The sequence below is a fragment of the Dipodomys spectabilis genome, unplaced genomic scaffold (genome assembly GCF_019054845.1).
Source record: "Dipodomys spectabilis isolate Male_0828 unplaced genomic scaffold, ASM1905484v1 ptg000221l, whole genome shotgun sequence".
In the NCBI taxonomy this organism is placed as follows: Eukaryota; Metazoa; Chordata; class Mammalia; order Rodentia; family Heteromyidae; genus Dipodomys; species Dipodomys spectabilis.
Window position 1 is genome coordinate 1,422,685 of NW_024870898.1, and position 18,328 is coordinate 1,441,012.

General features: G+C 41.8%; 1 protein-coding gene across 1 annotated transcript; it reads left to right on the plus strand.

The window, feature by feature from the left end:
- Positions 1 to 7,017: 7,017 nt before the first annotated feature.
- Vgll1 (vestigial like family member 1) lies at positions 7,018 to 17,420 on the plus strand. The gene is made up of 2 exons (XM_042697540.1): positions 7,018 to 7,231; positions 16,945 to 17,420. Exons 1-2 carry the CDS (start codon positions 7,018 to 7,020, stop codon positions 17,418 to 17,420), a joined length of 690 nt encoding a protein of 229 aa, XP_042553474.1.
- Positions 17,421 to 18,328: the final 908 nt, after the last annotated feature.

The window sequence follows — 18,328 nt, forward strand, 5'->3', positions numbered from 1 at the left end:
GACTGCTTACACAATTTTTAAAAATTAGACAATAATAGTACCTACCTTACAGAATTATTTAAATGTTTTAATACATGTAAATTGTTTATCAGACTACTGATTCATTGTACTTTTATGGGCTACTAGTGATACTTTTTCTTCTCATTTTTTTGTACTTTGTTTTATATTCTTGTGGACTTTTAGAAACAATATGTGATTAAATACACTGACAGTCCATCACTCTGAACTAGAAGTACACATTTGCATTCAAAAACACACTAAATGGATATTCTAAGTTGTCAATTTTCTAACATTTTGGACTTTATCTCCTTTTGGTATATTTAGAATAGTATAGGTGTGAAAAAGTTTAGAATCTGAGTGTAGTGATGCATGCTTATAGCCCCAGCTTTGGAGAGGCTAACATAGGGAAGGAGCAGCTTTAGTGTGGGAGTTTAAGACCAAATTGGGCAACATAGTGAAACCCTGTCACAAAACTTAATAGAGCACCTTCATTTTAAAAATAAGCCAGGACGGGCTGAGAAGGTAGCTCAGTTGTAGAGTGCTTGCCTCACATGCATGAGGCCCTGGGTCCGATTCCTGAGCACCACATAAGCAAAAAGAAAAAAGCCAGAAGTGGCGCTGTAGCTCAACTGGTAGAGTGCTAGCCTTGAACTGAAAAGCTGAGGGACAGGGCCCAGGCCCAGAGTTCAGGCCCCCTGACCAAGTAAAAAAAAAGCCAGGAAATGAGAAGTAACTTCTCCAAGACTGAAAACCTTCTTAGAGAAATATCCTGGACAAGTTCTTGTCCCCTAGCCCAATTTTATGACCACTTAAAATAAGTAAATTGATTATATCTACCATATGCTCCACAGCCGTGAACTTCATTGTGTTTCTGATCATCCTAAACCCTTTTCCTCTGCCTTTTAGAGCAGAACTACACCTCCTCCTATTGAAAGTCAATCCCTCCTGGACTTTGATCCCATCCACTCTTCCTGCTTTCACCAGTATTTTGCATGAATAATGCCATTTTACTGTGGTATATTCAATTGGATTTTCTGTCAATTGGGTCCTTTCTGGTAGCCTTTAATCACATTGAAATGTATCCCTTTAAGAGAATGAAACAGTATTTTAAAATAATAATGAAAAATTCAAAACAAGAAAAGAAAATGAAACAGTAATCTCATTCACCCTTCAACTCTTACCCCCACATTCTGTTCCATGGCCTTGTTCTGCCTCCAGGAGTTCTGTGTACTCCTGCAAAGCACTCCCTGCATCATCAGTGCCAGCTATTCTCCTAAACCATCTTACTTGGGTCTTTGTTTGGTTGATCTCATCTCTCTATCAAACATCTCTTGCTAAAACTATGTCTGACCTCTATGTGCCTATGTTTCTATGCAGGCATCAGAATATTCCACTTCTCACAAGTGTTTAGCACAGATGATTAGTTCCACCTTCTCAAAATACATTCTTTGCTGGGACTTACGATAGTAGCATCACTCTGGTTTTCCTACCTCCTTATCCATACTTTCTCAGTATTGGTTGTGGGCTCATAACTTCCACATGGCTGGGCATCATCACAGAAAACTTAATTTCTCTTTATGTCTCACTTTCTATGATCTCTGGGCAAGTTAGAGTTTACCTCTTGGAATTGATATTCCCTCAGGAGTCAAGAAATCAGGTGTCTATGTAGCTTTTCCCTTGAGTGTTCAAATGTTATCTTAATGGAAAGTTCTTTCTTCACTATCCTCTATAAATGATCTTCTCAATACTGTTTACTGTGTTTTCACAGTACTTATCACCATCTGATGTTATAATTAAAATGTATGTATGTATGTATGTATGTATGTATCTATCTATCTATCTATCTATCTATCTATCTATCTATATATATATATATATATACAAACATATTGTGTTGATTTTATGACAGCAGAGATATGGTCCATTTGTTTCGTAAGGAGCAGAACTTCCAAAACAATGCATGGTACATTGTATGTGTTCTATAAATATTCATCACATTAATAGTGTTCAAGTATAGAAAGACATATGGTTCAAATATTAAATGTCCTTCACAAGCCATGTTTGAAAATCTTAGTTGTCAGCCCGTTGTGTTACTGGGGAAGTGAAAAAAACTTCAAAAGTTGGGTCCTAGTAGAGAGAAGTTAGATCATTGGGGATGAATCTTTGAAGGGGGTAATGGGACACTGGACCTTGACCCTTTCTCTCTGCTTCCTGGCTGCCATGAAGTAATCAGCTTCACTCCCTCATGTATGTCCTGCTATGTTGTTTTGCCCCATCACAGGCTCAGAGTAATGACACTCAAGTGATCACTGAGTTAAATTTCTAAAACTGAGCTAAAAATGCATTTCCTCTTTTTACGTTGAATTTTTTCCCTTAGGTATTTTGTCATGGCAAAAGAAAGCTAAATAATGTAAGAATAAAAATTGGATAAAAGTTTTGAAGTCTATAGATGGTGCCATTTTATTAGGTACTGTTGAGGATTTTTTTTAATGAAGATTGAAGTCCCTGTTCCAAATCTCCTTTTGGGGTACCTGAGTTGCCTTCTTTATTGCAGGTGCAGAGGAGTCTTTACTCTCTATGTGGCCCATGGAAGGCTGTGATAAGTTCAGAATTTGAGGAGTCTGGGTTCTCTTCTTCTTCCCAAGGAAATAGAGGGGGAAACTAGAGATAACCTAAAGCAATTCTGAGATGGGATGTGACCTCAGTTTGATGTAAACCCCACAATTAATCTTTTAGATGTCACTGACTCTGTGTATGCTTTGGGGCAAAATATTTAGGCTCCAGTTTAGGAGACAATATGACAAAGTACTTTTTATGCAAAAATAAAGAAATAAAAAAATGGTACTCGTTTTCCTCATTCCTACAGGTGCCCAACCAGGTTGACTTGTTGGAGTGCATTTTCTGCATTCTTAATAGATAGCTAGCAGGAAACGCCTTGTACAGCCTGAGCTAAAGGGATAGAAAGTAGCAAAGGGAGGGTACAAATTCCCAGCTCCTCCTTCTGTGATCCCTGAGCTGTTCCAAAGTGAGTCAGACAGCTCTGGTCATCGAAACGCATCGCTGCTCCCCTACTACGGAGTCTTGCTCTATCTCAGGTAATTTTCCAGAATTAAGGTAAGACAAGCTGGGGACTTTGGCAGGGGAAGAAGAAACAATATTCTACTGGGAAGAAATTGGACAGCATCACATGCTGGGCTTAGTGAGAAACAATGTAGTTCTTTTGGGGCTTTGGGTGTAGATGATCACGGTGACAGCCACCCCTCTGACTTCACAATCTATTCCAGGGATGCAATTTTGCAAAGCTATGGTGAAAGAAACCAAGCAAACGAGACCAAACTGCTGGTTCAGGGATGCTTTGTGGTAGTTCAAGGTCCACTTGGAGCACTTGATGTCTTTCTATTTTGGGAACTGGCATGTCCTTAGACATAGCTTTGTAGCATCCCTTTCTCTTGGACCACACCCTCTACCAATTCCCTCCTGAATAGAGACCCCTTACATGCAGCTCATCTGAAGATGAAGATGCTCAAATTTCTCCTAAGGCTGCTGTGAGACTGTTCTTCATAGCATTAAGACCAATGACAATTCTCACAATTGCATTTAATTTTTTTATTGTTTTTTTTTGGGGGGGGGAACAAGCTGGCCTGGAACTCCCATGAGAATCAAGTGATCCTCCTTGTCCTAGTCTTGCCATTAGCTAGGACTCCCAGACATGTTGCCATAGCATCCAACTCCATGCTCAGAAGTTTATTATTTCTTAAATACAATTTTCATCCACTGGTATCCAAATGCAACGTAGATAATTGCTTGTGACATGGATCCATTCCAGAGAAGTAACACCTTTTATAGTGTGTTTCAAGAGGAAAAGAGAGGCAGAGGCCATACGTGTGGTTTACTCAGGATATTCACTTACCCATGGTCTGAGCCTCCCAAGTATGATGAATGGAAACATCACCTCTGAGTTTATTTTTAACCTTTTCTAGCTGTGACTATTTGGTCTGTGATCTCTCTGAACTCTCCCCAAGAGGACAAGGAATGTGCATGTGGCCCTGATGTCTAATTAATACAGGTTTCAAGTTGTGTTAACCCTGAGCCTAGCACAGTGGCCATTGGCAATGTAGAACACAAGAGGGTGAGTCCTCCAATGGGTCAAACTCACCCTTCCTTGCAGCAATGCGGAGGCTTGCAAGAAGCCCTGAGGGATTGAACAGAGCATCTGCCTGCATTCCCTGAAGAAAATCATAGTGTTGGTTCAGTGTCTTGGCTTGTGGACCCCTAGAGATTAGACATCAAGCTTACCTCCACATTTGATAAAGGACATTCTGGGGCCAGCAGAGAGACAGGAGGGGGGAAAGAGAGGGGGGGGGGGGCAGGAGAGAGACAGAGACAGAGATGGAGACAGAGATAAAGAGAGAAACAAAGGAGGGGGAACTTCTTCATTCATCAGGTTAAGGAGGAATGGATGGTAAGAAGGAGAAAGAGGTTAAGGAGGAATGGATGGTAAGAAGGAGAAAGAGATTGAAGCTAGAGAAACCTAGGTTCAGGTACCCACTTTGCCACTACCTACCAAAATGGCTCTTCTCTAAGCTCCAGATTGCATCTATCTAAAATGAGAATACTAATACTTTCTTCAAAGGTTTTAAAGATTGGGAGAAGGCAGATATATAGCTTCTGGTGCAAAGCAGGTATAGTATAAATTGTGGCTTTATAAATTGTGCATCCCTAATTATTATTACTTCATAACATCTTTACAATGCCAAGTGTCTGAACATATCTTGGCACTTTATGTTGAGGCATAATTTAGCTACAGCAAAATGCACAATGAAGTGTGCAATTTGATGAGTTTGGGCCAATATAGGCATTCGTGTCGTAAACATCACTCTGCTCAACATCCAGGATACAGAAAAGCATGGCCATTCAGGTCACTTAACCCTGGAAGAGGTTGTGGATTTGACTCAAGCTCAGTATGTATGGAGAAACACTCTCAAAAAAAAAGAAAAGAAACGATGTAAGACATTTTGAACATTGATGCCTCATCTAGTCAATCTGTACCCCCACAGGCAACTGCTGTTCTGATTTCTATCACTGTATATGTGCTTGCATAACATGCAAGTGAAATCATACAATATGTGTTTGTGTTTGCCTTTGTTTTGGGCTTCTTTCACTCAGTGTATTGCTTCTGAGCATTAGATTGCTCTTCTGTGGATTGGTAGGGTTTTTTTTTTTTATTATTAGCAGATTTTACATACTCCAAATCTGTCTTTCTGTCTTCCTTTCTTTCATTCTTTCTTCTTTTTCTTTTAGTTTTTTGTTCTTTCTCTCTTTTTTTATTTTTGTGCTTGAACTGAAGGACTAGGTGCTGTCCCTGACCTTTTTTTGGGGGGGGGGGGAGGGGGTCCAGTCGTGGGCCTGAACTCTTGGGCCTGGGCGCTGTCCCTCAGCTCAAGGCTAGCGCTCTACCACTTGAGCCACAGTGCCACTTCTGGCTTTTTTTCTGCTTATGTGGTGCTGAGGAATTGAACCCAGGGCCTCATGCATGCAAGGCAAGCACTCTACCACTGAGCCACCTTCCCAGCCCTCCCTGAGCTTTTTTGTTCAAAGCTACTACTCTACTATTTGAGCCACAACTCCACTTCTGGCTTTTTGGTTTTTAATAAGAGATGAGTCTTATGGACTTTCCTGCCCTGACTAGCTTCAAACTGTAATTCTTCTGTCTCAGCCTTCTGAGTAGCAAAGAGTATAGGCATTAGCCACCAGTGCCCAACTCAAATCATACACATTCTGTGTAATGTAAAACACAGAGAGATTATGTGTTACCCTCAAAGTTGAATGGTAGAGGAAAATCTCTTCTGCCTCCTCATCTGGTATAGGAGTATATTGGACTTCACATGTATGAAATGGCATTCAGTCATTCAGCCATTGTTTACTAAACACCTACTTTGTGCAAGGTGCTAGGAATACACAAATGAGTAACACTTTCTGATCTAAAGGATCTTTTAGACTAGAGTGGGGGCAGTCTATTAGATCCTAGTAATTTTCATTGTGTTTAAAATAATGAGTAAATCCAATACATCTTTGGCCAGAGTATAGGACAAGTCAGATTGTGTAGCTAAAGTTAAAGAAGTACCCTGTCATGTGGTTTCTCTAGTAAAGGAAGGCCATAGTATCCTTCAAGTGCCCAATTGGTGCCAATTCCTGGCCTACGTGCAAATGCTTCTGCCTCTTAGGAGATGATAAGGCAGCTGACACCAATGATGGAATCCAACTTCAGAACAATTCAGCAAACAGTGATTGTGTATCTTTTCTATTCTAAGCAGCAGAACTGACAACCTACAGTCTTTCATGAGATTGTTTTGTGGAGATCTGTACTTGGTTCAGAATATGTCAGCCCTTAGGGCTGGTGTTGTTTGGAATTACTAGTTTTCACAATGGAGTATAGGTAATGGCAGTACACCATCTTCCACAGATCAGTGCATTGGAACTATGAGAATCAGATTGGTTTCATTCTCTTGCATGGACATGGTTAAGATGGGAAACAACATTTACTATTGGATTGAAATTGTTCAGCTCTCATTGGATTGCTTAATCTAGCTCTCCAAGAGAGCTGTGCCTAAGATATTTCTGTGCTGATCTTGACTCAGAAGGAGCTCACTTCTACATAAGCCAACTTACTGTGGGTTGCGACTTCAATGTCTTCCCATCCCCTATCTAGTTACCAAAGCTTTGCTGAGTTGTCATAATCCTCATTTGCAAGCGAAGGCCATATTAGTGCTGTGTAGAGATTTGCTGGGTTGCTCCTTGAACACTAAGCTCCTCAGCAGACTCTAGACCAGCACAGAATTGGTATTGGCCTTAAAGAATGTGGTGGCACTCTGGGGTTCCTTCACTTGCTAGAAGCAAACTGCAGACCCACAAGAATGTTCCTCACCCAAACCATAGCAAAGACACTTGGTAAAAGAGAGCTATTGACAGTTTGTTTTTGTCTTGCAGCTGTCACTTGCCTGTACCACTTAGGCATCAATGGAAGAAACAAAGAAAACTGGTGTCCGGCTGCCCAGAGGTAGACAGAGGCCTATAAAGACTGAATGGAATTCCCGGTGTGTCCTCTTCACCTACTTCCACGGGGACATCAACAGCGTGGTGGATGAGCACTTCTCCAGAGCCCTGAGAAATATCAAGAGACCCTGGGGACCGCATTCCACAAGCCAGAGTGAAAATGTGATCCTGAGCAATGGTGAGCATGCTGGGAAGGAGGAAGCTTTTGCTGTAAGACCAATTCTTTGAGATCCTCCGATGCCCTGGGCAATATGTAGATTTTCTCAATGCATGCCACTTTGCCTAGTGAGAAACGACACACCTGCTTAAAAGTTTAATGTAAAAATGGTTAATCAAATTAGTTCACCTATTTCATGGTATCCTCAGTTGGGTTAAATACTGGATTTGCAACTGAGCATACTGTAAGAGCTGGGACTATTCCCTATGACCATCATTATCAGTATCACTACTGGCCTGGGGGTAGGAACACCAAAGGCTCCACGATAAGATAAGACAGGAATCATGCAGCTGTTCTCATCCTCCTCTGCAGGGATGATGAGCTAATGAGCAAGAGTGGGGGCAGAGTGAGGCCCTGAAGAGTCTTTATTTTTTTGATTATTATTCTTAAGTAGTTGTACAAAGGGGTTTCAATTCAATATATCAATTTGTGAGCACAATGCATCATGACCAATGCCACCCCTTTCATCATTCTCTCCCCAGGGGTAGAGGGATCGCTCAAATACCACATCTTACCACATCCCTCCCTAATCCTTCACAAGATTGGGGGTATCTATTGCTCAAAAGAAGAATGTCAGATTGTGTACATCAAAATACCCAAATTTCAGGAAAGCCATATAGATTGAGCCAGTGGGGGCCACGATATGATCCTAGGCATTTTTAAAATTAAAAATGTATAATTATACACATTTTTAAAATTATATTTTGTATTTGCATTGGTATACATATGAATGCAATCCAGACCAGATCCATTTTTAATGCATGGAGTATAATTATCATAATAATTTCTCTTTCTGATTTGAAAATCAATTATATTTTTGTAGATCGCCCCCCCTTATAAGTATGCATGGTCCCTAGACACATTGGCCTCCTGTATCTAATGAAGTCATCACTAGACATGGCTGCCTGTTCAAAGAGTCAGGGTGTGGCTCATTTTAAGAGTTTTGTATTGCTGTTGCTGAGTGCACATTTTAACTACCTTGCTTCCATTGGAGGGCCTGTGGTCTCCCAAGTGGGATGCATTGTGCCAAGTAGAAACTGGATTCTTTGGCAGCAGGTGCAGAGCTTATCTATTTCCAGAAGCCACCACCCTGGCTTTGTCCTTAAGGTATAGATGAAGCTTTGGTGTGTATCTGACTGGTAATCTTGGCAGAGTTTACCACTTTCCTAGAAGTTCTTTTTCCATTCAAGTGAGTGGAACTGACTTTCTTGGAAGATCCTGTGGGTTAGGTAAACATGTGGAAAGACATATGGTAACAGCAGACGCAGAAGGGAATGAAGTGGAGCTTATTATTAAAATGAGAATGAGGGAGAGAGTGCTTAGGAGCAAATAGGTGATGTCCCAGAGTAGGTTGAATAATCACAGTAGGAGCCACAATGGCTGTGAGTTGGAATTGTTTGAAGGATGGGTTAAAAAACGGATGGCCCCACCCTGCCACTTTTTCTTACCTTGTTTTGTTTCTCTTCTTAGTATTTGTCAACACCAATTCTGTTATATATTTATGTTTCCTTCATGACCCCGCCCTACCTGCTTAGGCATCAGACACCCAGTCTGTTAATGGCTGCTTTCCAAATAGCTAGCACAATAATCAGGCTCTTGGAAGGTGCTTAATAAGTTACGTTCGAATGAATGAATGTTTTGGATTATAGAATTATGACTTACCTCATTTAGGTCCCTTAGTCTATTTTTCTCTTGCGAATGACATGATGACACAGACGAAATACATTATAAAGAAAACAAATATATTTTGACTGAAGGTGTAGTCTAAGGTCAGGGGCTCACATTTGCTGATGGCTCACTCATGGACAGAGTCCTAAGGCTATGCAAAGCATCACAAGGGAGGAGAGTACGTGAGTGTCCTCCAGTCTCTCCTTATCAAAAAGCCACTAGCAATTTAAATATGGGGAACCTACCCTTATCTAATCTGTAACCATCTCCCCTCCTGAATCCATAGTAGATTAAATTTCTACCCTCAATGCCTCACAGTGGAGATTAACCTCCAACGTGACTCTCAGGGGGGCCAAATCATGTTGAAATCATAGCCTAAATCATCGGAGACCTGGGGCACTGTGTGGCATAGGGCATTGGAACCAAGAAGCATGTCATCAGGCCAGCTCTACTACTTCCTAATAGTACAAAGTTAGGGCATATCACTTCAACCTGCTTGCGCCTCAGTTTCCTCACCATGAAAACAGAGCAGTGCTGACTATAGGAGGATGCTTTCCAGCAATCAGTGGCATAATACATGTTGAGTGACAAGTAATAAGTGCTCTATGGGGATGGTGAGAGAAGCTTGACATGTTTTTCTGAATGATGGATGAATCTGATGACCTACACTCAAAATATCAAAATATCAGGATCACAGGGCAGTAGGTCTCTCCCATGAGCCTCCAAGTGGTATGAAGCTCAGCTGTGTTGATGCTGCAGTGTTTCTTTTCTTTCTTTTTTTTTTATTTTTTGGAAGGGGTTGTCCCAATGTTTGAACTCAGGGCTTGGACACTGTTCCTGAGCTTTTGTGTTCAAGGCTAGTAGTCTACCATTTGAGCAACAGCTCCATTTTTGGTATTCATTGGAGATAACAGTCTAGTGGACCTTCCTGTCCAGGCTGGATTTGAACCTCAGTCCTCAGATCTCACCTGCCTGAGCAGCTACAATTATAGACATGAGCCACCAGTATCCAGATTCACTAGTGTTTCTTATGTCCTCTGACTATGAAACCTCTATACAAGATAAACTTGGGCATGGCCCTGTTCTTGACAAAGTCAGCCTTCCCAAGCAAATAGAAACATGGCTTTTTTTCTCCATTTAATTTCTTGTTTGTTGTGTTTTTCCTGTAAGAATCTCATGAGTCCCTAGACTATGCAGATGTTGTCTCACAGCCTGGTGTGGACTAGAACAAATATTTGCCTGCTGATTGAGCAACTGAAGGAAAGATTGTCTCCCTCAAGGCCTCTCTTATCATAGCTAGGAGTCAAGTTTCTCACAAGGTCTGCAGCCTCAGGGGAGGGCCCCATGAAGAAGCCAGGTTCTCATTGGGGGTATTATATGGCAGATGGGCAACTTGGGAAATGGTGGAAATCTATAGAGTGCCTTTCATTACTGACTGTTGGTTAGCATCCTTTTAACCCCTGAAGGCCATCTTCGGGTAGCCAAGGCTGCAGCTCAGCCAGAATGAGCAGAACAGACCCACATTCATGGGCCCCCACTGAAGATTTGCTCGCACTCAAAGGGCACTCTGTCAAGTAAATATGCAAAGCCCAAACACAGAGACCTGTGTAGCTAGGAAATGCTACCAAGCTCCCTGGCTTCTTTGCCCAAATCAAAGTTATTCTTTATTGATTTATGTCTAATTTACCCTGGCTATTCTATGGGAAAGAAAACACAACCTGAAAGTATCTTTGAATTATTGAATCTCAAAGGACACTGAGGATTTCAGAATTTTGTAATTGGGGAAGCTTCAAGAAACTTTGATTTCTTTGTGGGGGAGGGCATGGTCCCAGAGTACATCTTTGCCTGGTATTCTTTCTATCCCATCCAGGCCTTGCTCCAAGAGCACACTGCTAACATGCTCAAGGGATTCTTATACTTGAATACCCAGAAGTCTTAGCTAGCCATCCTTAAGAAGTTCCACCTCCTCTCTGCCTTCCTACCTTCCATAGTTAGTAGAGGTGGTGAACAAGGGCTAGGTTTCTATTCCAGTGAGAAGAGTCATGGCCTTTGCCAGTCCTGACAACCTGTGCCTTCCTTCCCAGTAAGAGGAAGGAATTTATACATGCATATAGTGAGAAGACACCACAGTGAAATCATTGCATTTACTTTGTTATTCAAAACACAACATGATTTATACAAGAAAATTCATGGTGCTAGAGGATAAGATGGCACTCACCTTTGAGAGGGTTACAGACTGGCCCAGTAGATCTTCTGATGTGATAGTCATGTTCTGTTATTCAATCTGGTTGCTTATTACACAGCTCATAAAAATATAAAGACTGTCCTCTTTGTTCCTGAGGTAAGTGAAAGATGAACAATGCCTCTAGCCATAGCAGCAGAGAGGGATAGTCAATTTGTTCCAAGTAGGCACATGCCCAGTTATATTTTCATGAATCAAGGTGTGTGAATGTGTGTGTGTGCGGGCACGCGCATGTATGTGCTTTCAAGGTGTGTTCAGAAGAATTGCTTTCAACTTCACTCAAAAATACAATGGGTATTTAAGATACAGAGAGAGGTAGAAGAAGAAATAGAACAACAAATCCTGGTGAGGATGCAGGGGAAAGTAAACCTTCCATACACTTTTGGAGATAATGCAAATGAGTACAACTACTACAGAAATCTGTATGGAAGTTCCTCTAAAAACTAAAAATAGACCCATCTTATGATCTTGCTATACCTCTCTTGGGCATATGTCTCTGAAGGAGTGTAAATCAACATAGAAAAGAGACACATCGTACATTCATGCTTATCACAGCATTATTCACAAAAGCCAAGCTGTGAAATCAGCCTAGGTGCCCGGCAAACAATGGATGGATAAAGAAATTGTGGTACATAAACACAGTGAATTATTAGCCATAAAGAAGAATGAAATTACATTGCAAGAAAATGGATGGAACTGGAAATTATGATCAGCAAAACAAATCAAGTGCAGAAAGACAAATATGGTATGTTTTTACGTGGAATCTAGACCTAATTTGCCCTAGGCATGTTACTTTAAGTCATCGGGATTACTGTGAGGACACATGAGTTCAAGTATGCAGAGTGCTAAGCAACATGTCTGCTCTATATTAAGTACACAGTAAACAGAAATTATTCTGTACTTACTAATTATTCCCACATACATTTTATATCTTGTTCCCTGGGGATGGACACAGACCCAGGAAAGACTTCTGAACTGGGTGTGTGTGTGTGTGTGTGTGTGTGTGTGTGTGTGTGTGTGTGTGTGTGTGTGTGTGTGTGTGAGTGTGTGTGTGTGTTGGTCCTGGGTGAACTCAGGCTATGGGCACTGGTCTTGAGCTCTTTTGCTCAAGGCTAGTGCTCTACCACTTGAACCACAGTGTCACATCTGGTTTTCTGGTGGTTAATTGGAGATAAGCGTCTCACAGACTCTCCTGCCCCGGCTGGCTTTGAACTGCGATCCTCAGCTCTCAGCCTCCTGAGTAGCTAGGCTTATAAGTGTGAGCATGAATTCTCTTTTATAGACAGTGCCTACTCCATCTTCAACACCATCCCTGAGTGCCATAGCTTTTGCTGTTGCTGTGAGCTTTTGGTGCAAATCCTTTTTGTCTCTCCTTTCTCTGGTAATATGTGACAGATGTCAGGGATGATTCTTAGGCCTCATACATAATTTCCTATCTTGCTTTTTCTTGAGCTGGAAATTTTGAGTGTTGTAAAACTATCAAGGCACCTAAACCAGGTTTATAAAGTGAATGATTAATAATAACAAGAACAATAGTTACTACTTATTGAGTATCAACTGTGTATCAGGCACTGTGCTAAGCCCTTTGCATGGATTGTCTCATCCAATAAGACAATGGTCCCAAGAGGCACAAAGGTGTGAGGGGACCTGATCAATGAGTGTCACACTGCTAAGAAGTAGAGAACTGAGACTGGATGCCAAACCTATCTGACTTCCAAGTCTGTGCTCTTAACTATTTTTCATGCTGCTAACCTCAGTCTAGAATGGTTTGGTGAAGAGATGTGTGAATGTTTGAGTGGATGTATACATGTGTGTATATGTTTGCAACTATGTGTGCTTGCAGATAATCATGTACTCACATCATGCCTGCCTGTATGTGTCTGCATTCATTGGAATATTTAGTAAGGGTCTACTATGTGCCAGGTACAGTGAAATCCTTGTAGATATGATGGTGAAAAAAAAGAGTTGAGCTCATCCCTCTTAATGCTTATGGAGAAAGGAGAAGACTGGTAATGAATGAATGAATGGGTAAACAAATGAATGAATGAAATTATAGGATTGCTACTGTTATTAATGACATGAATTGGATGTAGTCATAAAAAGTAACAGTATTGGGTTGAGAAGGTGGCTCAGTGGTAGAGTGCTTGCCTTGTAGTACATGAGGCCCTGGGTTCGATTCCTCAGCACCACATAAGCAAAAAGAAAAAAGCCGGAAGTGGCGCTGTGGCTCAAGTGGAAGAGCGCTAGCCTTGAGCTGAAGAGCTGAGGGACAGTGTCCAGGCCCAGAGTTCAGGCCCCACAACTGGACCCCCCCAAAAAAAAGGTGGGGCTGGGAAGGTGGCTCAGTGGTAGAGTGCTTGCCTTGCATGCCTGAGGCCTTGGGTTCGATTCCTCAGCACCACATAAGCAAAAAGAAAAAAGCCGGAAGTGGCGCTGTGGCTCAAGTGGAAGAGCCCTAGCCTTGAGCTGAAGAACTGAGGGACAGCACCCAGACCCAGAGTTCAGGCCCCACGACCGGACCCAAAAAAAAAAAAAAGTAACAGGATTGTCAATTTTAGGCTAGAAATTCAGAGAGGGTCTTTCTGAGAGTGATATTTAATTTCATATATATGTATATATATATATATATATATATATATATATATATATATATATATATACATATATATGCCAGTCTGAAATAGAAAGTCAGGCCCATCATGAATGAACAGAGAGGAGGGATGGTGTTCTGCAGTGGGGACAAATTTTTTAGTTGCAGAACTGTTTTCTAGAAGCTTCTCGGCCTTCCAGAATTGTGTAAGTAAGAAATAGTTGTGTTTCTGGTGTATGAAAGACAAAGAGGTAGACAGGTCTATGGAGTGGAATGAGATGTGGTGGGAACTCCCTGAACACATCAGCTCTTTAGGACCCAATGCCTTAGGAATTTGAAAGGTAGGCTGTAGATGTCCAGGGTTGGAACACATGGAGAAGTCAATGAATTCTAAATGAAATAAAAATTCAGATCTTCACCCAGTATCCTGAATTGAAGATTTCTCCCATGCTTTGGGTTTGAGAATGTAGTGAAGCCATCCTGGGGCAGGCTGTCCTCTATCTACAGGGTAGATGGGCACGGTTGCTGGAACATTTGCTCCATGGAGCCTGAGTAGCCTAATCAAATTCAGAATCCTCATTCCATGAGTGACCAACCCCAAGTCATATGGAAAAGTGGGTCTTCCCACCCAGGCTGTTGTACACAATCACTGGAATACTGGGAAATCAGGACTGAGATTCAGTGTGAGTCCTTAGAAGAGCCCAGTCAAACTGTACTCTGGTGTGTACCCAGTGATTGTATGGGGCCTTAAATGGTGGCACACTACCAACTCCTCTAAAGATTTCAGTCCATGAATTCTGGAAAGGAAGTAGTTAAGAGAACTATTCAAGCACTGGGAAGGTGGTTCAGTGGTAGAGTGCTTGCCTTGCATGCATGAGGCCTTGGGTTCGATTCCTCAGAACCACATAAGCAGAAAAAGCCAGAAGTGGTACTATGGCTCAATTGGTAGAGTGCTTGCCTTAAGTTGAAGATCTCAGGGACAGCACCCAGGCCCAGTGTTCAGGCCCCACAACCAACAGAAAGAGAGAGAGAGGGAGAGAAAGAGAGAGAGGGGGAGATCAATTCAAAACACTCTGCTGTTTTGAAAGCCTGTGTTTCAGAAAGCCCTGTTTTCTGTATTTCAAGCTTTCACTGAACATCTCTGTCATATGTATGAGGGCTGGAGGGCCAGTCTAGATGGAAAGTGCCCAGTTGTCAGAGGCTACACTGTGTTTCTAATTTGTGCTGAGGACATGCAGTACTCTCAATCAATATGGAACATAGACAGTGATTATACAAAATCAGCCTTAATCACCCTGTTTGTGCCACACAGTGTCCTGAATTGCTACTAGCCCAGAGGTATCAATTTCCATAAATAACATTCACCCCTAGGCATATATCCTAGTGTATTTCCTTGCCCTTGGTTTTATTAGATGAGTCTTACCATTGTCCACTGCTCATTGTGAGGTGCTGAGCAGAATAGCTGTACCACATGGATTCAGGTATCTTTTGTTTTTATCATCTATACATGAAAAATCATGGTAATGAGTAGGGATACTATGGTGGCTTCTCAGATATTTTTATCTTCTAGAAAATCCAGTTGAACTGAACATCCAGGAGAGCTGAGAGAACTGTTCATAGGGAGGATGGGGAACAAGCAGCGGCCAGACAAACTCTCTTGCCAGCCGATATTCCTTTGTCTGCACATCTAGCCCCCTCCTCCATTATCATTTATAGATGAGAAGCTCCAGGCTTTAAGCACCATCTGGCAGAGCTCTTTTCCTCCTCCCCTTTTGCCCAAGTGGGTGCTGAGAATAGAGAAAACATCCATCTATGTTGTGAGCTATGCTCGTCATTTGAGATCTCATATTCAGCTGGTATCCCAGGCACAATTAGAACAGTGTCCATGGAACCCAAGGAGACTCCATCTTTAATTAGCCTGTCTATAGGAACTGGGAAAGCAGGAACAGTCACCTGTTGAGCCCAACTATTTTGCATTTCCAGGATGAGGTCCAAGCAGCTACCTGTCACTTAGTTCTTTGTAGCCCTAATCTCCTTTGCTGTCTTGGTTCAGTGTCTCAGCATCTTCATGCCTCTGATTCCTCTGGACAATAGGATTTCACCCCCTAGAAGTTTGTGATCAGCACCAGAGTGCTAGACTCTTCATAAAGTCTTCTTATTTAATATATTTAAAGCACTGATTACAAAGGAGACCTAAACAAACTGGGCCCTGTGGTTCATGTTTGTAATCCTAACTACTTAGGAGGCAATGATAGGGAGGTTCAAGGCTCAAAGGCCAACCAAGGCCAAAGATTCCATTTCAATCAATAAAAATCTGGGTGCAGTAAAGCATTTATCATCCCAGCCACATGGAAAATGTAAATAGGAGGATCACAATTTGGGTTGGCCCGGAACACAAATGTGAGACTCCAGAAGAAATGCCAAAGGCAACAAAGGTTTGGGAGGGTGACTTATGGGGTAGAGTGCCTGCCTGAGAAGGCCAAGACCCCAAGTTTAAACTCCAGTACCACAAAAAAGAGCTGAATGATAGCAGTATTGAAACACAAAGTAAACACGTATAGAAACGTTTCCTAAAGAGCTAATTTAACAAGGGAGCAAAGATGTATACAAAGACACTCACTGCAATGTTGTTAATATAATTGAAAAAAAGACAAAAACAAATGAGTCGTGTTCAAATAGGATTTATATTGTATATTTTTATGATAAGATACTGTATATAGCCTTTTTAAAAATTGGTGTTTAATGCTATTCATTTCTATGGGAGGATATTTATTATATTTTTACTGAAGCAAATCAGCTAGAATAATAATATATGTTGTGAAAACAATGCATACACAAATACAAAACAATACCAGAAGGGAAGTATGCTTGAAAGAGGGCAGTGCCTGTTTATGGATTTTATGGTGTGTGTGTGTGTGTGTGTGTGTGTGTGTGTGTGTGTGTGTGTACGTATGCACACATTTATGTACTTTTATGTACCTGGACATATAAGTGCGTGCATACGTGCACATGCTTATATGTTCAGGTACATAAAAGTGTGTGTGTTCACAGGTGAACGTAAAACTTGTTCAACTTAAAAAATATAATTTTGCAATAGGCAGAAGAAAATAAGCAACTTCCATTTTGAAATGCTATGCATGCAGCTAACATGGTTTCTAAATCTTTTCTTCCCAGATATTGACATGCCACCAAATCAGTGGCGTTTCTCATCTCCATGGTCAAAGCCACATCTAGAGACATCTCTTGCAAACGGTGCCACGAACAGCAGCTTGAGTGTGTCTGGCCCTGTGATGATGGATCAGTACCCATTGGCTCTGCCTGAGGCCCGCTCTGCACCACCTGAGGGGCTATGGCATTTCCCCTCCCTAGCCAGCATCCATTCCCCAGAGCCTGGCTACTCACAAGCTTTCTCTAACAGGCACCTGGCTGCAGAGCCCCAACCTGATAGGAGACATGATCCCCTCCTAAGTCTTCTCCAGGGTGAGACAGACCTAAAGCGTCGTCAGGAGCGTGGCCAGGTGGAAGAGAACGGCACCAGCCAGATTTCCGGAAGCTCAGGATTGCTCCTCAGCGGGCCTTCCAGCAATACTCCCCGTAAGGAGATACAGATACTTGGAGAACAGTGTCTGATTGGTTGTGATGGAGAGTGAGTTGGCATGGGATGAGCAGCTCAGATTAATTGCTGCCACTCTGGACATGGGGCTGCTGCAAAGGGATAGAGTGTATTGCTTAAACATTCCATATATCTTCTAGGCTTCATTGATATTCAGTGGAATGGTTGAAAGGTTACAGGGATCAGCAGCCAGATGGACTTGGCCTGAATTATTCACTCTAGTCTGTTGATTTGGCCTTAGCCAAAGAGAAATGATGGGCTGCTGCCTAAGTCATAGGGTCTTGCATTTACCTTGGTGGGAGGTAAATGCAGATAATGTATTTGCAAAACAGTCTGTGATGTACCTACAGGCTCAGACTCTATTCTCTAAACAAGGTGACAGCTTGCAATGATGCCAGGCTCTTGGGCAAAACAAGGGCAATCTATACCAACCATCTGCTCCACACATTAAAATGCAAAGCAAGTGGAGATGAGGCCCATCATTGCCTGGAGACCTAACTGCCTGGCTGGCTTTAGGTCACTCCTATGCCTTGGGATTCCTTTGGGTCACAACCCCTGACCACCATCTTTCCCCTTGAGCTAAAAACACCCTGAGGGCTCACTAGTTTTCCATTAACTAACTCACCCAACAAATATCTGTGCCTACTGCAAACAAAAGAGTGCCACCAGAAAATAAGATTTCCATATTTATAAAAGAATGAGGGTGGATTGTCTGAATTATACTTGCACTAAGAAATGCAACCTATGCCACACAAGGATCTGCCTTTCATGTGAAATACGTGTTGTAATACAAATCTTTTGTAGTTTCACAGGACCAAGTTGCATCCTTTTGCATTCTGTCTTCCAGAAGAATTTTCTTTTGCAACTCTGTAATCTATACATATCTGTGGTTCTGTGCCTAAAAGAAAGTACTGGAAGCTGTCTTGACTGTAAACTAAACATATT